Here is a 25,127-nt window from a genome sequence, read left to right as displayed (position 1 = left end):
ATGAGCTTACAAAGGATACATAGCCCTTAATGAAGAGGGCGTCCAGAAACCGCGATCGAAATGAACAAATTTTGTACATTTTGTTCAGACTACGGAGCAGCTTATGAAGCCCCAGATGCTCGACTCAAAGGGCCCCAGTTCGCCCTCGGATTCACCTGGTACCTGACAAGCCGGCGGCGCTTCTCCCGCCCTAGAGATTCATCGAAAACCACCTCAAGCTCGGAGCAAGCCTGGGTGGATGGTGCCGCATTCTTCTGCTGTTGCTGAAAAGGCTTAGTTTCGGCCGCGCCAGCACCTGCACCATTTGAAGAAGACTCAGGTGCGTTCTGATCTTTGCCTTGTCCCGATTTGGAGCGATACAAGGCAGCTTCGATCTTAGTAACAAGATCCGACAGCTCGGTGCTCGTTTCCGTGGCGGTGGCTAGTTCCTTCCTTAGCTGAGCTAGTCGCGGATCGCTGTCTTTCTTGATCCGATCGCGGCTCTTGGTCATGATTCCGGCCGCCGCTGTCCCTGGTTTTATAGATGCTTCAAAACCCGGCTTCTTCTGTTTTGCCCATTCACGCATGACCTCCCATATTACTGCCCAAGGGGCGTCTGTGCGGACGGTTTGCGGTTTTGTGTGGCTCCGAGTGCATTTGTAGCCTAGGTGAAGGAGAGCCCCTCGAAAGGCGTCGTAAGAGACAGTCGTCGTTTGGAGAACTCTAGAGAGAGCAGGGAGGGTAAAGTAGAATGGATAAGGTTCGCGAAGGGCGGGGTCTGCCCGGGGGATTATGGGTGAAAGTTCGCTGGTGCTATTTGGGGTATCTTCATCATTCACTGAGTCGGGTTGCGGTTGATTTGCCGCTTCTTCTGAGGAAAGTTGGAGACTAAGATCCTCTTCTAGGGCTGTGGTGAGCATGCCTTCGACCCGGTCGACAGTCTGGTAAACATCTCGGTCGACTTGTGGGAGGAGATCGAGAATCTTCTGAATGAAGTGCGGATTATGGAGAGGGCCAGCCCACATGGGACCAGCTAGATGGGTTTTCATATCGCAATGTTCACATCTCGAATTCGCAGTCGGCCCTTGCGCATACCCGTAATGATAGAAGGGGTTTCCTTTCTTATCGAGCTTCTGTCGGGTCTGCGTGAGAGGCTGGGTGGTCCAAGCTCCACAACCCGAGTCGCAGTTATATACAAGCATCGTATTTCCAGACATGAACTTTGTTTGCGCGGGAGACCGATGCACTCGGACAAATAACCGGGCATAGAAATCAATTGATAGAGAGAGGAGAGGTTCGATTGCCATGCCGTACTTTCCGGCAGCTACTGCAACACTGTTGAGGATCAAGCGCAATCCACCCTCATGAGAGTGCATTCCCTTGATTGTGACTCCACCGTATAGGGAGAATGACTTCTCGGGGTACCCATTTGACGCCCACACTGCAGCATCCGTGCAGGTGATGCAGAGCAGACCCTCATCCTTCACCCCCTGCACAGCTGCATCTATGAAAGGGGCGGCACTGCCGTAAGGATCCAGGTCTATAACATTGAATTTGCCGGCTTCGTCTTTCTTATGCGGGTCAACTGGCTTGAGGCGGCTGTACATATAGAGGCGGGCATCACCGCAGTTAGGTTGAATGCGCTCGCCAAGCTTGTTGTAATCGATATTGAGCTCCATCGACTCGATCGCTGAGCTCGAAAGGTCATTTGCAACGACGCGGGTGACGAACGGTAGTTCAGAGGCATATCGCAGAGCACGTAGACCAGAGGCGGACAAAGCGTCCAGAACCGTAAACGAAGGAGGGCGATCCATTGGCAATTGATCCCCCGGTAGTTTCTCGCCTCCCTCCTCAGCCTCTTTGGTAACTGCCTCCGGCTTGTTGCCTTGTTGGGCGTTTTCAGTCTCTACGTCTTCCCGCTTCCTCTTCTTATTTCTTCCCATTCCACCTTGATTCTTTCGTAGTCGCTTTTGATTTTTCTGCCTGATTGATGCCTTCACATTTTCGCCAAATACGCGGATCGCAAGGACAGTTAGGTCGCGGTTGAATTGCTGGATAGGGTTGTAAAAGACGGTCTGCGACTCGTCATCGGGCTGGAGGTCTCTTCTTGTCGCCTGTGTAGCTGCTGTTTCAGCAGGCGGTTTCAGAATATATGCTCGGCCTTCTCTGATAACGCGGTACTCTTTGCCACCATGTTGTACCAATTGACCGGTTGCATCGGCAGCTGGGGGAGCTGCCATTGCTGAAGGCGCTAACTGGGCAATAGCTCGGAGGGGAGCTTTCGGGGGTCTAAAGGCGTTGCGAATCAATGAGGCGCGGTATATCTGCCGGAAATGCCTCATGAATCTCGGGGAGATGCAGGCAACCCTAGAAATTGGAAAGGTGCTCGAATTATTACGTTGCGTATTGAGCCTCAAGACTCGGGCGAGCAAAAAAATTCCGGATGTAAAGGCGCACGGGCCTGCCAAGATCCACACTACACAGCACACTGGAGGAAATACACTCGAGACTGGCCTTTGCTTCTTGAAAGGTCCTCGATTGACTTTCGGGACCAGCAGTACTGCCTCTATACAGTGAGCGTTATGTCATTCAATATTAACATTATTATTATTATCGTCGTTGCTATGCTACAGGGCACGCTTATATGCTCGAAACCACCCATCGATCTATAACCAGCTTCCAATGATGGGCACTTGGCTATAGATTTCATTCCAGCGCCGAGCCTCCCAACCTGAGCCTTCTCCGCCGTTCCCAACAACCCAGAGCGCACCAGCAAGCCACACACATGCTCCCAGCGCTGCGATCTTATTGAAGTTCCACCACAGTCGCTTTCGCCTCTTGACATGGTGCTCGCTTTCCGTGGGTCCCAAGTGACCTTCGAGTGTACCCTTCTTGCTACCGCGAGGCTTGCGAACGGTGGTAATCCTCCAGCCCATCCATGTCGCCAACCCCCCAATGATATGGTAAACTCCCACAAAGACAAACACGTGATAGTATGTAATCCAGAAGACTCGGCTCCGTGCGATTCCATGCGCGATATAACTTAAGTTGATGCTCGAGCTTCCTCCATCAACCCAGATCGGCACCACGCGGTTTACGAGGACATGTGTCGCAAGCAGAGGAGCGAATCCATATCCTAAGCGCGCTTGTAAGCTCATTCGGGGCCAAAACGAGAGCGCATATCTTTGGTCTCTGGTTTCTGCGCCATAAAGGCGCGCGCGACGTGAGGAGCGGATGTTACGGAGGGCGATCCCAGAAGCAACGTGTGCGAGGATAGGGACGGTGAGGAGGACATGTTCAAGAGAGGGAGATTGGTAGATAGGCCGCGTAAGGAGCAGATAGTTGTCGCTGTGAGGAACGGATCGAGTGGCTAATGGGATGAGCGAGGTGTTGGCGAAATGCAGTACAGTGAATAAGGTAGGCGGGTATGTCGAGTATCTCTGAATTGCAGACACTGATGGTTTTCAAGCAGTCAGCTTAGCAAATTGTGCTTCAAAAGACTTAGACCTACACCATGAGTCCCAATTATAACCGCGCAGGCCCAGAGAGGTCCATCCAGAATTCCGACGGCTTGTCACAGGCTGATAGTTTGGCGTATAATCCTCCGACTCGATATCTGGTGAGCCGTCGTCCACCGGAGAAGGATCCAGCTCCTGCATAGAGATTATAGATTTCGTATCGATGTCATCTCGCGTAGGCAAGTCCGTTTCCCTGTAGGAAGCCATCGTGATGGCTAGGGATCAAACCCGTATGATTGCTGCTATTGGCGGGTATATAATAATGTGAGAATCATAAAAAGTATGTTGCATTTTATTATTTTATCTAAATAAAACAAGATCGCGTGCACTGTGGAGTTTAACCAATCGTGGTTCCTGACATTTGCTAAGAGCCTGAGACCCCGACCGTCCAGACCGAGTCGTTCCGATCGTCATTCCTTTTTTTGGCCTCAAGCTCATTGGCGCTTCTATTCAAACAAGCATCAAGTCGCGCGGCATATTTCCCACCCTGCAACCCTGCAACTCATTCACATTACTTCGGAACTGTGGCTCTTGACGGACAGAACCAGCGTTCGGTATTTATTCTACCCAGAGTTGCAAATCGACTGGCGCAACGCTTTTTGCATGTTGTTAGGTAGAGATGGGGCCGGTAAGATGCCCATGTACAAACTCGCTTTCATGCTCAATTTCCTAATATTTGAATTTCACAGCGTGGGTTTACAAACCCGGCTCCTAAGGTACGTTGAACTCGACTGCAACCTTGCACGACTAATCACTGGGCCCTGATAGACCGAGTCGGCGCGCTCAGCGCTCAGCTCCTTCACATGCACGCTTTGCAACAAGTCTTACTCCCGACATCCAGAGTATGAAGCTCACATCGGATCCTACGACCACCAACATCGCAAGCGTCTACAGGACCTAAAACAGCTCTCCCGGGACCCTCTTGCGGCAGAAAAGGCCAGACGAGCTGAAAAGAAGGCCGATGCAGAGGCAGGTCTGAGAGTCCTCGATTCCGCAAAGACAAGCACTGCCCCAAGCACAGGGGGGAACGGCGGTGGGAGCGGCGGCTTCAAGAAAGGAGGGTTCAAGAGTTCCTTCACATCGGTCAAGGGTCCCACGGCTTTGGCTGCGCCCAAGAAGAATGTTCTTGGTGGTGACGAGGAAGAGAGCGCGAACAGTATAGTTGTTGAAGGAGCAAGCGATGCGGCGCGGCCCAAATCTGAGAAGCCGCCTAGTCAATTAAAGGAACAAGGAGAGAGTGATACGGATGAAGAATATTCGGGCGACGGTGCCAGTGGAGGATACTATGATCCGCGGAGACCAACGGATTGCTTTTCAGGTTGTGTTGGGGCCAGCCATGTCCAAGTTCAGTAACCCAGTGCACGATGGAGGTCAATTATCTGCATTATGGGAAGGTTTACATTAGCCGGCGTTACGTGGGCGTATGAAGTACCAGGGTGATATTCTCGGGCTGCTTTTCATTAGACATTTACCATACTAGTATAGGTTGATTGATCTTGAGACGTACTTGAATTAGGCAACTCTATAGATTATTCATGCTATGTCGCCTTTATAATCATTGTCAAATGGTTTAGTGAGAGTAACGCAAAGAACAGTTCTGTATAGTGGTATGCTCAGGATTTTGGTCTAAATGATGCTTAAAATAATAGTACAGAAATCATAAACCTATTCAAGCTTGGAAAACGACAAAGCACGGCGTAAGGATATCACGCTGCGAGATTCTCCCCTGCCCCACTTGGCTCTTAGTAAGATGAAATTTACAAGCGGAGGAGCTTGCTAGCCTGTCCGACGATGGTGTCTTCCTGGGGAAAGCTCATGTTCTCCAGTCCGAGAGCGTACGGGGTTGGGACCTCAGCACCAGTGACACGGACAGCAGGGGCTGTTAGGTAATCGAAGCCGTACTCCATGGAGAGAGCGAGGATCTCGGAGCTGACACCGAACATGGGGAAACCGGACTCGACGCACATAAGGCGGCCGGTCTTCTTGAGGGACTGGATGATGGTCTCAACGTCAAGAGGCTTGACGGAGCGGAGGTTGATAACCTCGGCCTCAACGCCGTACTTCTGCTTCAACTCGGCCGCAGCGTTGAGAGACTGTCCAACGCAACGAGAGAGAGAAACGATGGTGAGGTCCTTTCCAGGGCGCTCGATCTTGGCCTTGCCGATGGGGAGGACGAAGTCATCCTTCTGAGCGGCTTCGCTCATGGGGAAGGCCTGACCGTAGAGAAGCCTATAAAAGATTAGTTTCTAAGAAATCCAATATAGACGATACCCTAGTCAGACGTACTCATTCTCCAGGACAACGACGGGATTGGGGTCGCGAATGGCGGCCTTCAGCAGACCCTTGGCGTCCTCAGCGCTCCAGGGAGCCACAACCTTCAGACCGGGAATGCTGCCGTACCAGGCGGAGTAGTCCTGGGAGTGCTGTGCGGCGACACCGGCGGCGAAACCGTTGGGGCCACGGAAAGTGATGTTGCAAGGCTGGATACCACCGGACATGTAGTGTGTTTTGGCAGCAGAGTTAATAATCTGATCGATGGCCTGCATAGCGAAGTTGAAGGTCATGAATTCGCACTAGTAGGATGATTTTCATTAGTCTGGAATCATCCTTTATGCTTTTTCATGTGCAAGGAATCGGCCAGAACATACAACGGGGTGCAAGCCAGCCAGAGCGGCTCCGACTGCCAAACCGCAAAAGCCTGCTTCTGTGATGGGGGTATCGATAACCCGCTTGGGGCCGAAGCGGTCCAAAAGACCACGCGTGACCTTGTAGCTATACAAACAAAAGGTTAGTTCGCAAGATACAATCTAATTGATGGCTATTCGAAGGTCTAATCACTTACGCTCCGTTGTACTGTGCGACCTCCTCACCCAAGATAAATGTCTTCTGATTGCGCTCCAGCTCCTCCGCGAGGGCCTCGTTCAGGGCATCTCGAACAGTGACATCCTTAGTACCATTCTCTGTGGCATAGCCGCGGTACCGCAGGATTGAGGGTGTGCAAGCGGACTGGGCAAAGGCAGGACGGATGGGGGTCGCGGAGAGGCGCGAGGAAAGCAGACGAGCCGCTGGTCGGAAGAGTCGGGGAGAAGCCATGGCCGGGTTGTGAGGTAGAAAGATCACTGAGAATGATATTCAAAATGAAGGCTCCACTACCAAACGAGGCGAAGAGAAAGAGGAACAACCAAAAAAAGAAACCCGGTCTACCGATCTCGTTCGGGATGCGATTTTTTGGTGAGAGCTCTTCATCGGAGTGTTGGGATGGGGCTGACTAAGCCCCTGCTTCACCGGCGACTTCTTCCGTGTCCACTTTTTTCCGAATCCAAGGCCTTTGATAACGATCATTTCCTTCTCCGAATCCACTCGGGATGAGATAGAGCGATGTTGAGCTGCAATCTCCTACTTATTCGTCTGGCTGCATGATTCCGGATGATGCGATCGCTCACTACTCCGCGTCCTCTTCTTTTACCAACCTGGCGATTGACAGACCTATTTTCGTGGTCGCTTATGATATAATGGACTCACCTCGGGAATTTGAGGTAGAAACGCCATATGTATGCTACGCAACACTTTCCAAATCTTCCTCTATCTATTCCTCTGGTCATATACGGAGTAGATACTCCGTACTCGTTTTGTTCTTGAGCATCGACAGCCTAACATCACGTGCCCGGTACTGGACTAGCCAAGGTTAGAAAGGCGTTATCCCAAGCTCCTGAGGTCCCCAGGTTCACGATCGATCAGCATCTTAGATAGCTCGGCCAGTCAACCTTTCAAAATCGCCCACTGGTATTCTGAATGCTGCGAACGCAGAATCTCGAACATACTCTCATAACTTGCTCTGCATACTCTAGCCAAGAATGGCTGTTGGGATTAAGTCCCTCGCTGCCTTTTCCATATTGTTAGCTGCTCAAGCTATCCAGCCATCTGCACCAAATCCCATTGCAAGCCCATTGCGGCGATTACACTGGGGGCAGTTGAATTTCCTACATACTACAGACACTCATGGCTGGCTGGCTGGTCATCTCCAGGAGTATGATCCTAGTCCTTTTCCTAATAGAGTGATTTGCTAATAGCCCTGTGTAGGCCGTCATACTCGGCAGATTGGGGTGACTATGTATCCTTTGCTACTCGTATGCGCGAGTTAGCCGAGTCTCGTGGGCAGGACCTACTAGTAATTGACACCGGTGATAGAGTAGAAGGCAACGGCCTCTATGACTCCTCAGAGCCAAAGGGTGTTTATATCTCTGAGATCTTGCGACAGCAGCATATCGACGTGATGTCGTCCGGGAATCACGAGTTGTACAAGAAAAACACGTCAGAAGCCGAGTTTTTGAATACTGTACCTAACTTTCAGGGTCATTATTTGGCGTCTAATATCGACATCTTCCATCCAGAAACCGGGGAGCTCGTGCCCTTAGCTCCTCGTTTCAAGAAATTTACCACGAGAATCCAAGGCATTCGCATTGTGGCATTTGGCTTTCTCTTCGACTTTACGATGAACTACAACAATACGATTGTTCAGCCTGTGGAGGACACTGTGAAAGAGAGTTGGTTTCAACAAGCTGTGCATGATCAGGAAGTGGACTTGTTTTTGGTAGTTGGACATGTCCCCGTTCGATCGAAAGAATACGACGCCGTCTTCAAGGCAATCAGAGCTAGCCATCCAACTACGCCGGTCCAATTTTTTGGTGGCCATTATCACATAAGAGATTGCGCTCAGTATGATTCGTCAGCCTTCGGCCTTGCCAGCGGTCGATTTATGGAGACCATCGGGTTCATGTCCATTGACGGTTTGCGTACCGGAAACACCCAGTTATCCAATTCTACAAGCCCTGTCTTTGAGCGAAGGTACATTGATAACAATCTGTTCTCGTTTCACCATCACACTGGTCTCGATAAGGATACATTTCCTACGGAGCAGGGCCAGAATGTGTCTCGTTTGATACAGGAATCCCGAAGCGCCCTACGGTTAGACGAAATCTACGGCTGTATTCCACAAGACTTGTGGATGTCGCGTACCCCATATAACGCGGAGAACAGCATCTATTCCTGGTTAGAAAAGCGAGTACTTCCAGATATGCTGAAAGACGAATCTCGGTCGGGAAAATCAGCCTTTGCTATCGTCAATACAGGCGCAATACGATTTGATCTTTTCAAGGGGCAGTTTACCCGGGATTCGGCATTCATAGTATCGCCTTTCACGAGCGGCTTTCGTTATCTGAAGGATGTCCCGTATGACAAGGCAAAACTGATCTTACAGGTCCTGAACGCGCAGCCGAAAATCTTCCAGGGCTCCCAAGATGTGAATGGACCGCCATTCTGGCGCTTAGCTCCTCCGGGGCAAGCTGCGTACGATCATGAAGTTCATGCTGGCCAGAAGAACTACGATAAGATCGTGCTAGATGCTCCTACCGACCAGACTCCGATGTTTAGTACATCCTATACTCAGCTTGAAATCATTCCTGGGTATACAACAAGAGATGATCTGGGCTCGGACGGCGATGATACAGTTCATTCACCCATTGGTTTCTATCAGGTACCGAACTGTATAGGTGGTCCGATTTTCAATACTGAATCTGCTGTTCTAGAGACAGTAGACCTTGTTTACGTTGATTTCATTGAGCCCTATGTGGCCGCAGCTGCCAAGTTTGCCAGGCTCGACATCCACGTCCCTCGAGACAGCGATGTATACATGCCCTCGACTGCGTTGACGGATATCATCATTAAATGGGTGAAGGATAATTGGAGCTGTGCATCATAGACCACGCTCCCTTATTTAGTCGGCGCTGACTCCGCGTATGTATCAGCCAGTATAGTTTCCATTTGCCAGTTGCATTATATAGAGGTTTCCTCCAAATATAAGGGTTCAGAGATCCCCCAAAAAAGCGGCGTCTGCTCTATTCATCGCCCTCAAAGCGAAGGAGACCCTTTCCACCTCTATACCCACCGAGGGTTCCTTGTACTGCCTCCGAAAGCTGTGGGCCATCAGTATCCCATCTCCATTTAGCTTCCTCCACGGGAATGTCCTTGAATTTTCCTGCCCGCGTTAACTGCAGAATATCGTTGATCGTGTTCTCCTTGAGCTGCGGATTCTTGTCGCCCCATCTGCTCACCCAGAAACCATCGAAAACCAGATTCTTGAAGATTAAGAGCCCAGAAGGCAAAGCGACAGGCTGTTTCGACATGGCGCCGTACGTAACCATATGCGAACCTGGCGCCAGAACCTTTGCTAGAGCAGTGGCATTCTTACCACCTACACAGTTCAAAGCTAACCGAATAGGCTCTTTTCCTTCCTTCGTCAGCCGCTTAACGATGTTCTTGAATTCGCCGGAAAGCAGCTCCGCCTCGGTGACCACGGCGGTAGCGCCTAGTTCTTTCAGTTCCTGCTTCAAGGCTTCGGTGTCTTCCGGGGTCTTCCTCTCACGGACCACGTTGAGCGTCTTGATACCCCATTCCCGTCCGAGTTGAATAGCAGCACGTCCGACGCCACTGTTTGCGCCATTCTGGATAAGCCATTCCTCGCCAGCGCGCAGCCAGTCCCAGTCGCAGAAGTCCTTGATCATGCGGTATGCAGTGACAGGGTTCACACTGACGGTGCTAACTTGCAGTGGACTCAGTCCTGTCTTGTCCTCGATCTTGATTAATTGCGACTCGTCCAGCTGAGCGTGTGTGCGCCATGTTCCCTGTCCTGTACGCTTCATAATGACCCAGTCACCCTTTGTAAGACTCTGAACATCGGATCCGGTTGCGATAACCTCGAACGCGCCTTCATTTCCTCCGATAGCAGAGGGTTCTGTTGTTCCGAGCGCCGTCTGGAAGGGAGGCTTGCTTGGATACACTCCTTGAATCTGGTTCACATCGGCGGGGTTTAGGGGTGCAGCGAGCAGGCGAAGGTTAACTTGGGTTCCATGAGGAGCGGAAATCGAGTGCTGATGAAGTCTGCGAGAGGAAATCGATTAGTTTGCTCGAGGAGCTGTTGGTGCTGATGGAAGCTCACTTTAGGACATCCTTTGGTTCTCCATATCGAGAATATACAAGCGCTTTAGCTTGGGTGTACCCATGTACAGAGATATATCTGCGGCCGTCGAGGCGCGCGTTGGGAACCGAGCTCCGACATTGTCTGGTGCTAGCAAGGAGAGAAGAGGGAATGCGGATTCGTGAAGATGTCTGAGTGGGCGAAGCCGCTGTAGCGGACCGGACGACGCAGCGTGAGAACATGCTGGGTGTGTCGGCTAGGAAAGTAAATCTTTGTATCTGCGCTTCCGGAGCTTGAACAGTTGTTTGAGCTCTCAAGAGCTTTGGGAGTTTGCGGGTTTACGGATGACGTCGTGACTCGGCTTCATGTCCTCGGGCCGACGGAGCTCTACCTACTGTAAGGTATTTTCATCCTTCCTCTTATAGCCGTTTTGCTACCATTAAATCTCAAGGTAGGTGTTGTTGCTCTATGTCTATACTATCTCTATCTGGTTGCTATAGGACGATCGGGAGCTCGAATGGAATGCTGGTACAATATCTCGACTGAAGGTGGGATATATATATATATAGCTTCGGGGTAGAGAATCATAATACATACGAGGCATTCCAGTCGCTGTAGAGGCAATGCAATGGCCCGTGCATATGAAAAATCTACGTCTGCATTATTGCCACGATTAGCCCCTGTTTCAACAAAATCGCACTGCCTATTGGTACACCTCAAAGCATGCCGAGTGGGACATTGAACGATTGAAGCACGGACCATCCGCGGAGAGTTTGTCGGGTCTTTTGCCCATGCGGTGGTCTCTTATCCCTTCAATGTTGCCGATTGATCTAGCGGTCTAAATGTCCCTATTGCTCGAAGCTGAGAAATACGTCGCTAACCAGAGCTCTCATATCGCTCTAAATGCTTTCATAACCCCGCTGCGCCGCCAATCGGGGAGATGGTACGACCAGGTCAAGGAGGCAGACCTCCGGGGTAAACAAGGTATGGACTAGGTCTTAAGCTGCTCTTTGACCAACCATTGCGAATTGGGGCTCACCAGTGCTCTGTGATGTAGGTAACGCGAAGTCCAGACTAGACGGCCGATTAATTGCCATCAAAGACAATATATGCACTCGCGATATTCCCACAACATGCGCCTCGAGAAGTCTTGAAACATACACGAGCCCCTTTAATGCGACAGTGGTCCAACAACTGGAGGATGCTGGGGCCATTGTTGCTGGGAAGACAAACCTAGATGAGTTTGGTATGGGGTCAGCGTCCGTCCATTCGCGATTCGGACCCGTGAAGAGTGCACGGAAAGGTCAAGATTCTGGCCCTTGCTCAGCCGGAGGGAGTTCTGGTGGAAGCGCTGTGGCTGTTGCTACAGATCAGTGCTACTCGTACGTGTTACAAGACGCAAACTTCGGAGGCGTATCTGATAGGAAGGATTAGAGCATTAGGAACGGACACCGGCGGATCCGTTCGACTTCCTGCCGCGTATACAGGAGTAGTTGGCTTCAAGCCTTCCTACGGACTCTTATCCAGATGGGGTGTCATCGCATATGCAAACTCGCTAGACACCGTCGGAATCATGGCGAAGGGAACATCGACCGTTCGAGATGTTTTCAGTACGTGCTTAACTGGGTGTGAACTTTGCCATGACAGCCACTGATCGCTTCCTGCAGACGTACTAAACCAGCATGACCCCCGGGACCCGACCAGTCTTTCCCCGTCTTCGAGATTCAGAATAGTCTCAAGACTGAGCTCACGCCGCCTTGCCACCAGTCTCAAAACCTCCCCTCTCCGTATTGGCGTTCCCCTTGAATATAACGTATCCGAACTCGCGCCTTCCGTGCGACAAGCTTGGTATCGCTCATTGGAATACCTGCGGCAGCAAGGTCACATAATCCAGCCCGTCTCACTTCCAACAACGAAACGAGCCTTGTCGGCATACTACATACTCGCTCCAGCGGAGGCCTCTTCAAATCTCGCAAAATACGATGGCGTCAGGTACGGAACTCGGATCGAGGGTCGCAGTGACGGACCCTCACCTGACAGCTATTTATACTCAAAAACCAGAGGCGAGGGCTTTGGATCTGAGGTAAAGAGACGAATTATGCTGGGGGCATTCAGTTTGAGCGCTCACGCTATCGACAATTACTTTATCCAAGCACAGCGTATCCGTCGCCTTGTTCGGCAAGACTTCGACGCGGCATTTGCGGCCGAACATCCTCTAGCAGCGGAGACACTAGGCACGCCAGAGCATCCTCAGCAAGCTGGTGTCGATGTCCTCATCTGTCCCACTGCGCCTTCTCCACCACCAACCGTCTCTGATGTAGCGAACATCGACGCGCAGGGGAATTCCCTGGACGCATACGTGAACGACGTGTTTACAGTTCCTGCAAGTCTGGCCGGTCTTCCAGCCATATCCGTCCCCGTGTCTGGGAAAGGAGAAGTCGAGAGTCAAAATGGCGATGATTTGGCTGGCATTCAGATCATCGGGCAGTATGGTGATGATGAGCTTGTTCTTGAGGTTGGAGAGCTACTGGAGGGACATGGGTTGTAGTATCAGGATACCCGTCACAAGCTGACCCACACCCATCTTATACGGACGTATCATAGAGTTTAGACACAGAATTCTTGTAAATGAGCAATGCTGCCTGTGTTCATGGTTTCGCTTCTTCTCGTCTCAGGCACAAAGCCTCAAGGATCTAAGCCAACAACCTTGCATACGGCATCAAGCAGAAAGATAGACATCGGTTAAGTAGGTCTCATTTTGCCTGGTATTTAGATAGTATAGTCATGAAATCAACTGTTGTACATGAATCCTGACTTACATGACCCGAACTCTGATCATGGTATAACAAGAGTAGACAAAGACAAGACGAAACCCAGACTACACCTCGAACCAACCCATGACCCAAACAGACAAGTTTCGTTCTAACTCAAATCCCATTCATAGGTGTATCCTCTGGCTCCGGCGGCGCAGGTATATCCGCACTCGCACTCGGTGTATCTGCCGCGTCAACACTCATCGCATCCTCTGGGGTATCCTGGGTAGCATCATGGTCTGCAACTTTTATGCCCACGGCGCCATTCCGCGTATTGCTTTCCGCGGGGGCAGTGGATAATGTGGTGGCAGAGTCGTAGGCAGCTCCAACACCGCCCTTCAGCACGTCAGTTCCGCCTACAGCGCCAGCGCCGGAGGAGTCCATCTCAGCATTGTTCACCACATCGCCACCGTCCATGTCGCCCCAGACGAGCATTGCCTCGACCTCGTCTACAATGTCAGCAAGGACATTTTCAACGATTTGCTCGTTGAAGCGCTCTCCTATCCCCTTGACTGGCAGGCTGTTTTCTGTGTCCGTCGGAGGGCCGTACCACCAGGGTCCGTCGAAGCGGCATTCAACGGCGCCGCCTCCATAACAGCTGACGGCTGGGTAATAGCCAATCATACCGTCGTCGGCGTTTTCACGCTCTCCGAGACCGAGGTTGTTGGTGCCGTTGGCGAGTCTGCTGGCTGGTGGTAGGAAGGCGTATAATTCATTGAAAGGCGTACCCATCTTTACGCCGTTCTTGTAGATTGTGATACTCGAGCCGGGTAGCGTGCGTAGGGATGCATCTTCCCCGTTCACCGGAGATGGTTGCCCGAATGTCGGGGTTTCTTTGAGGTTGAAAGCATAGTCACGTAGTTGCTTAGTTGGGAAGACGTTGGATTGTTGCCAGCAGAAATCGTTCTTGTAGTGGAAGGGAATGCGGTCGCGTATTATATTCGTGGCTGTACCAGGGCTAGGTCTTGATGTAGCATCGCTGTCAGATCTTGGATCATATGTCCCCTCAACAACCTTCTTGTGTAGGGAGAGAGATGGGAGCGTGATCAGCATGCCAATGACATCGCCTTCGCGAATCGATTCACCTTTTGGGAAGAAATACTCGCAGCGCATACGATTAACCACCTCGCCGTTCACATCGCGAATACCGTAGCCATAGCAGTCTACACCTACGTTCACGTCGAGATCCGCCTCCCTCCGTGCAAATCCAAGGCGTATATGACCTTTGGATGGGGGGCTGGTATTCCCATTCGATGACGCTGCTTCCGCGCTATTCACCACACCACTTATGATTCGGGCTTCGTAATAATATGTCCCTTCGCGCGCACATACATTAGCACGCGCTGTATGCCATGGGTCACTTGTGGTGACTGCAAGTGCGTCTTTAGAAAACAATATTGCAGCTGGAGAGTCTTCGAAGCTAAACCGCGCATTATAGGGAGGAACGTCTGTTTGCCGATATTTGATATGAGTAAATTCCGTGTCGGCTATTGCGTAGGTGTAGCGGAAGCCGTTCTTATTCGTGAGTTTGTCAACAACTTCATAAAAATCCCAGCTTTGTCCGATCACAGCTGACATTTTCCGTATCGCAAAGTTCAACTGACGCGAATGGGGTGGCAACAGATCTGAACGCCGTGGTTCTCCAACTGCAATTGGTCTTAATATACTGAGATCCGAGCTGGGCACTGCGGCATTATGTACGACGACGGACTTCTTTTTGGGTGGTGCGCCTTCCTGATCTATCCCTTTGGCCTCCCTCTTCTTGCGGCTGTCGCGTTTGTTTCGTTTGGACCTGACACCATCCTGAGCTGAAGCAACGCTAGGCGGCGCTGGAGATGATCTCGCATTGATATCGAGCGAGGGAGCACTCGGAACAGCTGATACCGGGTGTAGAGCGGGGGAGTTGATACTGGATGACGGGGCTGGGGATCCAGTTGGGTGAGTCGACGCCATGGTGTAGCGGCCGAATGGGAAGTTATTATGGTTTTCCTACTACTTGCGTAGTCAAAATTGAGCGATCGATACGAACGACAGGCCGATATGGGAATATATAGCTGGTGATTAGAGAGGATGTGTTGGGATCTTGCGACGGCTTGACGAGAACGGATATGCAAGGTTAATGGAGTTCCAATGGAGAGGTGAATATAACGATACGCCTGTAGCACAAGGTCATTAGATTTTCCGTAGGAGAAACGCGCTATACATAGCAACATATCGTGATCAGAGTGTTTTGATTCTGAGCTTCCCAAGCTACCCTGGCAAGCTGCGACGCACTGGCGGTCAGTCAGAATATGCCTGGCAGAAAAATAAGCATTCTTGTTTGATTTGCGATAGTCAAATGGGGATGAGAGGGGCATTCGGGCGGTGAGTCCGATAAGCCCGCAAAAAAATCAATTATCATCACATGATCTCGAAATTTACACACATTCGCAGCTCCAAGAGGGAAACTTAGTTTTTTGACGGAGCAGCCTTTACTCCGGTGTGATCATTGGTCGGCTGGTTGACATTTGATTCCGACGAAGTGAGTATATACGGTTTTCGAGGGCGCCCAGATTAGCCAATCCTGATTCCCATCTCGTCTAAACAGCCCATTATGCCGAAAGTGACTTCCTCTCGTGCGGCCGCCGCTGCTCGCCGACACAATCCTCTCGCCGAGGACATTCTCGGATCTGGTCATCTGCGGACGGCTCCCACCAAGAAAAACAAGCGCAAATCGCAGGGTGACGAGGATCAAGAGGACGGACAACGCTTTGTGGATGCGAAGACGTCTCGCAAAATTCTACAGATTGGGCAGGAACTTGCCGACGAAGATGACGCCGAACAAAAAGCTGCACGAGGAGGAACAATAGAGCAATCGAACCGTGCATTTGACTTTGAGTCACGCTTTGAGGATGAGGATGTGTTCTCCGACGACGAAGGGAAGTTCAATGACGACCAATGGGACGACGAGGATGAAGTCGAGGAAATAGTATGTGGCCACAGCTCTGTCAAAGTGTGAAGGGTGCAAGCTTCTAACTTATAATAATCAGGAGGTCGATCCGAACGATCTTGATATGTTCCACAAGTTCGTGCCTCGAGGTGACGAAGACCCAATATTTAACCCTAGCGGGCCCGAGACCAGCGGCCAAACCACAAATCTTGCGGATCTCATTCTCGAAAAGATTGCGGAGCATGAAGCGAAACAGGCAGGAGGACATGCTGGACCTATTATCCAGGGCGGGGGACTGCCCGAGGACGCTGTTCAAATCCCAGCAAAGGCTGTGGAAGTATATGAGAAGTATGGCTTCCTCCATGTTGACTGTGCGTTCGTACTTGCTTCGAGATACTAACCAGTGCTAGGGTTGGCATGATTCTCTCTCGTTATAAATCAGGCCCTTTCCCGAAACCGTTCAAGATTCTACCTACTATTCCAAACTGGCAGACGCTTCTCTCAATCACCCGGCCTGAATCATGGACTGCGAATGCGATTTACGCTGGCACGAGGCTATTCATCTCGCATAAACCCCATATCGCGCAGGAGTTCATCAACACGGTCTTGCTTGAACGTGTGCGCGAAGAGATCTATGAGCACAAAAAACTCAACGTTCACACTTACAACTCGATGAAAAAGGCCCTCTACAAGCCGGCATGTTTCTTCAAGGGGTTGCTCTTTCCCTTGGTCTCTAGTGGGACATGTACCCTCCGCGAGGCGCATATCGTTTCCTCCGTCATCGCCCGGGTTTCTATTCCTGTTCTACATTCGGCCGCAGCATTGCTTCGTATGTGTGATCTCGCCGCCGAACAGTCGATGAAGTCGTTAGAAAGTACCGGCGCCGTGAACACCTTTATAAGGGTCTTTTTGGAGAAGAAGTATGCCCTCCCGTACAAGGTCATTGATGCCCTCGTCTTTCATTTCCTACGATTCCGTGCTGCCGACACGGAGGATTCGATGACGGATGGTCCTTCAAAAGCGTACAAACTCCCTGTTCTCTGGCATCAGTCACTCTTGGTTTTTGCACAACGATATCGAAATGATATCACCGAGGACCAGCGTGAGGCTCTTTTGGACTTGCTCTTAGTTCGTGGGCATAAAGATATTGGCCCTGAAGTGAGGCGTGAGTTGTTGGCGGGCAGAGGACGAGGCATTGTTGCTCCTGACCCTGAGAGACAGAACGCTCTCGATGCCGGAGATGACACTATGGATACCACGATATAAGCTCTTCAGAAGACGTCATTTGGTCTCTCTTTCTCTAGACATTCTATTTTCTTATGTCACTCATTTGGTACCAAGTTCGGGTGGGCGGCGTTTTGATGACTTACTTGATGCTTTATGATCTGCATATATTCCCAATCTCGAGATGTCCAATTTTCGAGCCTACTTCCTCTGTATTATTTCGTTCGGTATAATTATTCGGTCAAGCAGACTCCTAACTATATTAAATATCCCGGCTAAATATAAGGGTTAAGGATGGGAAAGGCCAATAACAAACAATCTACTCCAAACCCCGTAGGCTCATTTGCACCTTTACAAGGCACGCGATGGTTATGGGGAATGGCACATGCAAGGCCTAAGGTTCGCTCTTGTCCTTGACTCCTTTTTCACGCTCCGCATTCTGGACCGGCATTCGTTGATTTGACAACCCTGGCGAGACGGCGAGTCGTGCGCGAGTATCAAGCCTACCAGGAACCCCCTTCTACGTTTGTAACAATGAGCGTTATAATTACTGTGCTTATAGAGGAAAAACTCATAGTCCTTTAGTCATGTCGCCCACGTGCTCATGCGAGGGAGGGCGAGCCGCGACAGACACCTACCTGCCTGCAAGTCTCGAATCAAAATGACCTCAGACTTCCAGAGCGCATGAAGGGCTAAACCGGGTCCGCCAAAGGCATAGGAATGGGGAACCATGGAGCGTGCATTCCACTTCTTGGCACTTGCTCAGTGCTGGAGCCTGGCACTTATTGAGGACCCACCTGGCACCAGCTCATTCACCCCGTTCAATGACTCCATGATGATTGAGAACGGGATGCGAATAAATGATTTAACAATAGGAGTGAGCGAGCAGAATTACGATTACGAGTCGTAGGTTGCAGGGATGCAACAGTCGACAGTCCGAAATTTATCTCAAGAATGCTTGGATAGTAGATACGAAAGCCTTGGGGTTTGGAAATCGGCAATCAACGGCGTCAACGCCGTTTTCCATTCGCTGCGCAGATAAGAATAGAACGAAGTCTGTGAGACTGAGTTGCCTTCCTGGCTGTCAGCATGGGGAACTGGCACTTTTCACCAATAAACAGGCACAATAGTGCCTTCTTGTGGGGAGGCACCTTTGCTTGCCTCCTATTTTGCGAAGCGCAGGCCGCGCGCTGCGCAGCGATGCAACAGCAAGGTTCCACCGCATGTCGCAGATTGAGGCCTGAGACGGTGAATTGTCTCGAGGGGGAGGTCTCAGGGGCCAAGGAGAGTGCCAGGATGGACGCCCAGAGGGCCAGAGCAGCTTCTGGAACCGAAGGATCTCCATATTTACTGTAACTTACAGGTCTGATCATCAAAGAAAAAGGAAATTCGTGGAGGTCATCTCAGAGATTGTGTATCAGCCTGGTAATATACGGTTACGTGGCTGAGGACGGTGCTCCGCCCCTTGCTGAAAGGAGGTCCGCCTGAATTGACCACGCTGGCCTTTAAAGAGACAACCACTCCCCTCCCACAGAACCTCAGCACAACCTTCTTTTATGGACAGCTGTCCTTTTCAAATTTCTCCACACTTTGCTATCTTTGGTACCTGTGCCCCGACATTTTCACTGGCCGGGATCTGGCTTCCGGCTTCGATCCCGTTATGACACTGTGGCCTTTGTCTTCATGACATCGGCACAACATCTCAAGTTCAAGTTTATTCACGCCTACTCGTCTCTGCATATTATTCCTTGATTATATCGAGTTTCAAAGCCAAACCAGTCGTCACCAGTGAAAATGGAGGACGACGCTTTTGTGGACTCTTTGCCTTCTACTCCCTCTATGGAGCTTCCTGTGCTTACAGTCTCCCCGGCTGATACATCTCTTCAGTTGGAGGATGGGGACGTCGAAGAGAAGTCTGAGGAGAAGAAGCCAGCGAAGAAGAGAAAGTCCTGGGGCCAGGAATTACCAGTCCCTAAGACGAATCTACCACCGAGGTATGTTTGTTTGATCAATCATTTCGTTTACGACCTAACACCTGTAACAGAAAACGTGCCAAGACAGAAGACGAGAAAGAACAGCGCCGGATTGAGCGGGTCCTTCGCAACCGGGCAGCCGCGCAGACTTCACGCGAGCGCAAGAGGCTCGAAATGGAGAAATTAGAAAACGAGAAGATCAACATGGAACAACAAAACCAGTTCCTCATTCAACGACTGGCGCAAATGGAGGCTGAGAACAACCGACTCAGTCAACAAGTTGCACAGCTCTCGGCAGAGGTCCGGGGTTCCCGCCAGAGCACCCCCCGACCCAGCTCGCCCGCATCAGTATCCCCAACCCTTACGCCTACTCTTTTCAAGCAAGAGGGCAACGACCTTCCTCTTGACCGCATCCCCTTTCCCTCTCCCTCCGTTACCGATTACTCCCCCACCCTCAAGCCTTCCTCTTTGGCTGAGTCCTCCGACCTGACACAACATCCTGCAGCGATGTTGTGTGACCTGCAGTGTCAGTCGGCGGACTCGAAGGAGATGGAAGTGCCCTCCCGCTTTTTGATCTCGGGGCCAGCATCAAGCTTGAGTCTCCAAATGACCTTACCGCTCCTCTTTCTGACGATGACTTCAACCGCCTATTCAACGGTGATTCATCCCTTAAGTCAGATTCTTCAGTCCTTGAAGACGGGTTCGCCTTTGACGTTCTCGACTCAGGAGATCTATCAGCATTCTCATTTGATTCTATGGTTGATTTTGACACCGACCCTCTGTCCCTCGAAGACATCGAGCAAACCAACGGCCTTCCGAATCCAACTTCTTGCAAGATTGCTAGCTTGCACCCCAGCCTTGGCGCGTCCACTTCGCGATGCGACGGGCAGGGCATTGCAGCTGGCAATGCGTGAGAAGTTCTATCAGGAAGACCGTTCAGTTGCCGGTGTTGTAGGGGGTCAATGGAGCTGGGAATCCTTATTGACCTTGGCATCGGCGATAAATCTTCTGGAGAGTCCAGAACGACGAAGACGAATGTTGAGCAGTTTGAAATCATTACGGAGCGGCCGGCGCAGTATTTCAGGGAAGCGTTACAGGGTCGCGCGGAGTTCACGGGATACAACCGCACCAAGGCAGGCGTTGACGTCTTTGCTGAGGAAAGGTTTACGATAATTTGTACATTAGCGTTTCAACTGTCATTAGAACACAACCTGGAATTTTCCAGCCCTCATCCGTGTAACCGATTTGTATGTCCACTGTACTCAAAGAGTAGTGTTTCAAACAGTCGGACTGAATCTCAGAAAATGAGTGAATGTCTTGTAGCAGCAGCAGCAGTGGCGGTGCATATTTGATGCTGCCTGCGGATACCAAGGTACCCCCGGGCCCGGCTCGGGCTCCATGACGTTGCCACCCACCCAAGCATCCCCTCAATCTAGAACCCACCCTCTCATTGAACCGACCACCAGAAATTCGGAGATCGCGTTTTGCTCGACACTCATCCCTCATTACCTGCTGTTTTCGCTCACAGACGTAAAAATGGTGCGAAAAGATCCTATCTTCGAAGCCCGTACCAATGTCAAAGTGAGTCCTGCAGCGCCCGCCGGCTGATGCGCCGCCATCGCAGCACCCAAATTGGTTGAGCTGTATTAATTCATGATTTCGGAACTCCACAGCTACACTCGAACCGCCTGAAAAAGGAAGCTGCTCGCGCAGAGGCGACTTTCAAGTCCGAAAAGGCAAAGGCCGATAAGGCGATGAAGAACCGCGAATTTCAGATTGCCCGAATCCATGCCTCCTCTGCCGTGCGCGAGAAACGGCGACAGGTGACTTTACGAGCGGAGGCTGCTCGGGCGGACGTCATTATCAACGAGTTGAAGGCCGCACAGAGCACTAGGGACACCTCGCGAACACTTGCTTTGGCCTCAAGAGGCTTGGACGCCGCTTCCAAGAGCGTTAACCTCGAGACACTTGTCTCCCATGCAAACAACTTTCTCGCTCGCTCGGAAGACTTCAAGATAGCTAGCAGCGCTATTGAAGACGTCGCTCAGGGTGTTTCGATGCAGGAGTATGGAGCTGAGGGCGAGGCCGATGTCGATCGTTTGATGGAGCAGCTCGCCGACGACGCGGGTGTGGACATGCGCCTGGCTCTCGATCAGGACTCGGCACCGAAGGAGGATGTCAAAGAGCAGACCAAGGTTGATGCAGATCTCGAGGACGGCTTGGGGGCAAGACTGCGAGCTCTGCGGGCTGCAAACTAATCATGACACTAAATTATCTATATCCTGCTTGTTGTTCGTCTTGTTTTTCGGTCATGCTTTACGGCCATGCTTTTTGGCGAACTACGGTTTTGCGCGAATATCATGGGATTCTTCAGTCTAACTATGGTAACTATGGTAACTATGGTGCATATACTTGTTGTGCTGTTTTTGTTGATATTGTCTTCACATTCCATCTTTTCGCTGGCATGATAATGTGTTCTATTATGCATCCCCAAAAGCATGAAACATATATATTTCCAGCATCACATGGTAAAATTGAAAAGGTACACGACCTAGCCTTGCGGTCATTGCTCTCGAGACCGGCTAGCTCAATCGAGTCACCTGACTGTACCCCAGGGCCCATACGCTCCAATCGGCAGTGCCACGGACCGCATATACGGTCCGGTGCTCTGCCGCTTGAGCTACTGGGTTTGCAGTGTGCACCAAAACAACCATCGGAATCTCAAGGTTGCGGGTTCAACCCCCGCGTTGGGCTTAACTTTTTGTTTTATTTTTGAAGTCAAAAGTCCAGTTCTGATAGGAAATAAGGTTCTCTAGAACATGAAGGCAATTATTTCTGACGAGATTTGCGCTCTTTTGAGAGGCATTATGGTATTTTAAAGGTTGCCGTTGATGAGTTAACGAGCCAACTCCAAATCATACTCCGTAGTGCATCCGGTCAGCTCTCAATTACCTACCGCCCAACAGGAACGTAACTCTCTTTTTATCCGTTCCAACGTATGTTAGCTCGCTCAGTTGACGAACTACTATTCTGTAGTGGCCAGGAATGGAAGCTCCGCTATCCACGAACTTACGACGGCCATCACACAGCCGACAAGCAGCATGCCTCAATTGTCGAAAGAGCAAAATCCGCTGTGACCGTAGCCAAGGAGCGGCGGTATGTGATAAATGCAGGACTGCCGGGCTAGAATGTGTTGTTCCAAGCCATCACGTTGGGCGCAAAAGAGGTGTTAAGAAGTACGTTGCACTGCCTACATCCGGTTTTCAAAATACATGCTAATCATGAGCTTTAGTAAACGCAAGGGCCTGGAAAAGGCGTTGCATCAGATCGAACAGGCCATCAAACGGCCCAAGACGGATCATTCCGGGGTAGAAGCTGCTCAGAAAGTGATATCAGATCTTCAGGATCTGCTCAACAAGACGCAAAAGCAGCAGCTTCAGAGCGAGAGCGAGGATTTTTCCGAGGACCCCGATCATCCCGAGCCCCTTCACTTTCCTCGCGATTCCAACTCCGGGGAAAGCCTAGCCCTGGATGATGCAGAGAACCCCCTCCAGCTTCTCGCCCGCGCCTCAGACCTTCAGCTGTCCCCAAAGGCTGTTCGCGAGACGACAACGTGGCCTTCAATAACAACCCCACAGACAGCGATAGGCCCAGTAGTGAGTGCCGGGGGTAATGCTACTGCTGCAAAATCCTTCTTTGTGCCCGTCAAGGCCACACTTGATGTTGGTCCGGAGCTGGATCCTATTGAAATTGGGCTTGTCACGCTTCCAGAGGCTGAATCGCTTTTCACATTGTAATGTTCTCATACCCATGCTACAGCAACTACTAAATGTCATGTTCAGTTTCTACCAAAACCTTGCTCACACGAGATGGGGCCTCGACCCATTTATCCACACGGTGGAGTTTGTTCGCTCTCAATCAGCACTTCTTTTCACCTCAATCATGGCCGCAGCTGCACTTTTTCTGCCTGCCGCTACTGCACTGTCTAAAAGGTTATCCAGACATAGCAAATTGTTGGCCCAGAAGGTGATACAAGAGCGCCTTAGATCAGTTGAGATTGTTCTAGCTTTCATGGTCAACGTTCCTTGGATGGCACCCGGGGATTGCCTGGGTGATGACGATGCCTGCTCATACATCGCCATGGCACTGACAGTGGCACTGGACCTGTCCTTGAACAAGATTGTGTTGCCATCAATGAGCTTTGACAGTACTCTCCAGCGGAGACTCGCAAAAGCGGATTGTATCGATGCAAGAAGAGCTTTGCAGATAGATGGTTTTGATGGTGTCGACTCAGCCTCCGAATGGGGTCGACGACTATTACGAAGGCGAGAGAGGGTATGGATTGCGTTGTTTGTTCTTGAGCGGGGGTAAGCGGATAGTACTTCCAGTCTTGAGCTTCAATAACAGTTGCAGCGTGTGTCTAGCCCGCGGCAGAAGTTATACGGTACCCCCAACTGCCCTCATTGAGAATTGTGATCAATGGCATGTTTCGGACTTGGCGGATTCCCGCGATGGTGCCATGAATTCGATGGCCGTACTCCGGAGGAACTTGGTGAGATTTCTAGAAACTTCAGTATTGACAGGATTAACACAAGAACCAGGACGGGCTGTTCAAGAGGGTCAAATCGAACTGTGATAGTTACCAAGGGAGCAGTACGGGTTCTGGAGCTGCCCAATCGTGAGTGCCCTTCAACACTCTAATTCGCCCTAAACTTAAGTAAGGACAGGATCAAAACAATGATAGAGAGTTTCTACTCTGAATGGTACCAAGCGTGGGCGCCAGAAATTGGAGAAGGCCAGGGTGAGTTGAGCCAGAATGTCCCCAGTATAGCATCCTGACCGGTATACTAGCACGAGCTCTTCCACCATATGTGGAAATCTTGGTTACACACACCCAGCTCTCAACGTACGGAGGCGTGATAAACCACCCCACGGCCCCTGTCGAAGTTAAACGGTTCTTTCGTGCTGCTGGTCTGTCTTCCGCCCTCAACGTTATGCGCGCTGCTATCCAAGGTGAAGCACGCTTGAAATCCATGCCAAACAATACTGTCATCATGATATCCTTTGCGGCGTGCTCTGCACTGAGTCTGAGCGCGATGCCGACAGACTGTAGTTCCAGCCTAGCCCCAAGTGTTCGAAACCTGATCGAGGAAGCAGCCGGAGTTCTGGAACGGATAGGGAGCACACCGAGCCATAGAAACGGAGCGTCTGTACTATACGGGCGGTTTCTTCGTGAACTTATTCGACGCACGCCGGCCGGGTTAGATTCGCAAGCGCAAGACGATTCTCGATTTGCCCAGCATGCAGGGACGCTGCCGACGACGACGGCATTAGATGAATTTGGGACTATTCCTACAACCACCCAGGCAAGTTTTGCGCCTTCTCTTTTCTGGTCGGAGCCCCTTCAGTTTTCTGCCATGTCCGATGACCAGATCGTCGATGCCGTCAATCGGGCTGGCTCTGCGTTTGGAGCGAGTGTTCCGGATGTGCCTCTTGACGACAGTTGGGACTGGTTCGATACAGCCAACCCAGATTTCAATTTTTGACCAAGATCGGGTAAAATATTATGATGAACAACTTCCGATCTTGCCTAGGATTCGGGAACCAAGGAGGCTGGTTTCCTTTACGTTGGCTCCACTCGGCGAGTAGATCTGACCCCGAGCGCCGAGGGCTCCCACTTTAAATATGAAACGTCATTGGGGAGGTCCCTCGAAAGCT

The 25,127-nt window shown here is 50.9% G+C and overlaps 11 protein-coding genes across 11 annotated transcripts; 7 read left to right on the top strand and 4 right to left on the bottom strand.

The window, feature by feature from the left end:
• Positions 1 to 101: 101 nt before the first annotated feature.
• BJY04DRAFT_209639 (N2,N2-dimethylguanosine tRNA methyltransferase) lies at positions 102 to 3,704 on the bottom strand (the record flags this gene model as incomplete). The annotated part of the gene is made up of 4 exons (XM_073714153.1): positions 102 to 1,012; positions 1,043 to 2,346; positions 2,653 to 3,433; positions 3,491 to 3,704. 4 exons carry the CDS (start codon positions 3,702 to 3,704, stop codon positions 102 to 104), a joined length of 3,210 nt encoding a protein of 1,069 aa, XP_073567735.1.
• A 128-nt stretch (positions 3,705 to 3,832) lies between these two features.
• On the top strand, positions 3,833 to 5,015 carry BJY04DRAFT_197098 (putative C2H2 finger domain protein). The gene is made up of 3 exons (XM_073712447.1): positions 3,833 to 4,125; positions 4,187 to 4,213; positions 4,266 to 5,015. The coding sequence occupies exons 1-3, from the start codon at positions 4,117 to 4,119 to the stop codon at positions 4,848 to 4,850; spliced, it is 621 nt and encodes a 206-aa protein (XP_073567734.1). The 5' UTR covers positions 3,833 to 4,116; the 3' UTR covers positions 4,851 to 5,015.
• Positions 5,016 to 5,044: 29 nt separating this feature from the next.
• On the bottom strand, positions 5,045 to 6,712 carry BJY04DRAFT_197096 (pyruvate dehydrogenase (acetyl-transferring) subunit E1 beta). Its single transcript, XM_073712446.1, has 4 exons — positions 6,340 to 6,712; positions 6,146 to 6,269; positions 5,784 to 6,070; positions 5,045 to 5,726 (listed from the first exon to the last, which is right to left on the bottom strand). The coding sequence occupies exons 1-4, from the start codon at positions 6,588 to 6,590 to the stop codon at positions 5,255 to 5,257; spliced, it is 1,134 nt and encodes a 377-aa protein (XP_073567733.1). The 5' UTR covers positions 6,591 to 6,712; the 3' UTR covers positions 5,045 to 5,254.
• A 118-nt stretch (positions 6,713 to 6,830) lies between these two features.
• Positions 6,831 to 9,323, top strand: BJY04DRAFT_121928 (metallophosphoesterase family protein). Its single transcript, XM_073708353.1, has 3 exons — positions 6,831 to 7,181; positions 7,236 to 7,524; positions 7,578 to 9,323. Exons 2-3 carry the CDS (start codon positions 7,352 to 7,354, stop codon positions 9,253 to 9,255), a joined length of 1,851 nt encoding a protein of 616 aa, XP_073567732.1. The 5' UTR covers positions 6,831 to 7,181; positions 7,236 to 7,351; the 3' UTR covers positions 9,256 to 9,323.
• Positions 9,324 to 10,832, bottom strand: BJY04DRAFT_121918 (enoyl-[acyl-carrier-protein] reductase). The gene is made up of 2 exons (XM_073708352.1): positions 10,492 to 10,832; positions 9,324 to 10,433 (listed from the first exon to the last, which is right to left on the bottom strand). The coding sequence occupies exons 1-2, from the start codon at positions 10,710 to 10,712 to the stop codon at positions 9,392 to 9,394; spliced, it is 1,263 nt and encodes a 420-aa protein (XP_073567731.1). The 5' UTR covers positions 10,713 to 10,832; the 3' UTR covers positions 9,324 to 9,391.
• Positions 10,833 to 11,250: 418 nt separating this feature from the next.
• Positions 11,251 to 13,284, top strand: BJY04DRAFT_121910 (glutamyl-tRNA(Gln) amidotransferase subunit HER2). The gene is made up of 4 exons (XM_073708351.1): positions 11,251 to 11,454; positions 11,528 to 11,852; positions 11,905 to 12,080; positions 12,138 to 13,284. Exons 1-4 carry the CDS (start codon positions 11,313 to 11,315, stop codon positions 13,016 to 13,018), a joined length of 1,524 nt encoding a protein of 507 aa, XP_073567730.1. The 5' UTR covers positions 11,251 to 11,312; the 3' UTR covers positions 13,019 to 13,284.
• Position 13,285: 1 nt separating this feature from the next.
• On the bottom strand, positions 13,286 to 15,551 carry BJY04DRAFT_230327 (SPRY domain-containing protein). The gene has a single exon (XM_073719269.1). The coding sequence runs from the start codon at positions 15,234 to 15,236 to the stop codon at positions 13,398 to 13,400; it is 1,839 nt and encodes a 612-aa protein (XP_073567729.1). The 5' UTR covers positions 15,237 to 15,551; the 3' UTR covers positions 13,286 to 13,397.
• A 162-nt stretch (positions 15,552 to 15,713) lies between these two features.
• On the top strand, positions 15,714 to 17,822 carry BJY04DRAFT_121900 (snoRNA-binding rRNA-processing protein ENP1). The gene is made up of 3 exons (XM_073708350.1): positions 15,714 to 16,251; positions 16,313 to 16,560; positions 16,623 to 17,822. Exons 1-3 carry the CDS (start codon positions 15,877 to 15,879, stop codon positions 17,476 to 17,478), a joined length of 1,479 nt encoding a protein of 492 aa, XP_073567728.1. The 5' UTR covers positions 15,714 to 15,876; the 3' UTR covers positions 17,479 to 17,822.
• A 1,129-nt stretch (positions 17,823 to 18,951) lies between these two features.
• Positions 18,952 to 20,710, top strand: hacA (transcription factor HAC1). Its single transcript, XM_073712445.1, has 2 exons — positions 18,952 to 19,430; positions 19,481 to 20,710. The coding sequence occupies exons 1-2, from the start codon at positions 19,231 to 19,233 to the stop codon at positions 20,580 to 20,582; spliced, it is 1,302 nt and encodes a 433-aa protein (XP_073567727.1). The 5' UTR covers positions 18,952 to 19,230; the 3' UTR covers positions 20,583 to 20,710.
• Position 20,711: 1 nt separating this feature from the next.
• BJY04DRAFT_197078 (putative SNF7 family protein Fti1/Did2) lies at positions 20,712 to 22,148 on the top strand. The gene is made up of 2 exons (XM_073712444.1): positions 20,712 to 20,990; positions 21,083 to 22,148. Exons 1-2 carry the CDS (start codon positions 20,808 to 20,810, stop codon positions 21,665 to 21,667), a joined length of 768 nt encoding a protein of 255 aa, XP_073567726.1. The 5' UTR covers positions 20,712 to 20,807; the 3' UTR covers positions 21,668 to 22,148.
• A 306-nt stretch (positions 22,149 to 22,454) lies between these two features.
• On the top strand, positions 22,455 to 24,955 carry BJY04DRAFT_209630 (uncharacterized protein; the record flags this gene model as incomplete). Its single annotated transcript, XM_073714152.1, has 7 exons — positions 22,455 to 22,645; positions 22,702 to 23,202; positions 23,252 to 23,776; positions 23,823 to 23,961; positions 24,011 to 24,087; positions 24,137 to 24,210; positions 24,261 to 24,955. 7 exons carry the CDS (start codon positions 22,455 to 22,457, stop codon positions 24,953 to 24,955), a joined length of 2,202 nt encoding a protein of 733 aa, XP_073567725.1.
• Positions 24,956 to 25,127: the final 172 nt, after the last annotated feature.

Source organism: Aspergillus karnatakaensis, assembly GCF_047715665.1.
Source record: "Aspergillus karnatakaensis strain CBS 102800 unplaced genomic scaffold BJY04scaffold_51, whole genome shotgun sequence".
Taxonomy (NCBI): Eukaryota; Fungi; Ascomycota; class Eurotiomycetes; order Eurotiales; family Aspergillaceae; genus Aspergillus; species Aspergillus karnatakaensis.
Note: the sequence above shows the minus strand (reverse complement) of the source record. Positions and strands in the feature narration are given on the sequence as shown.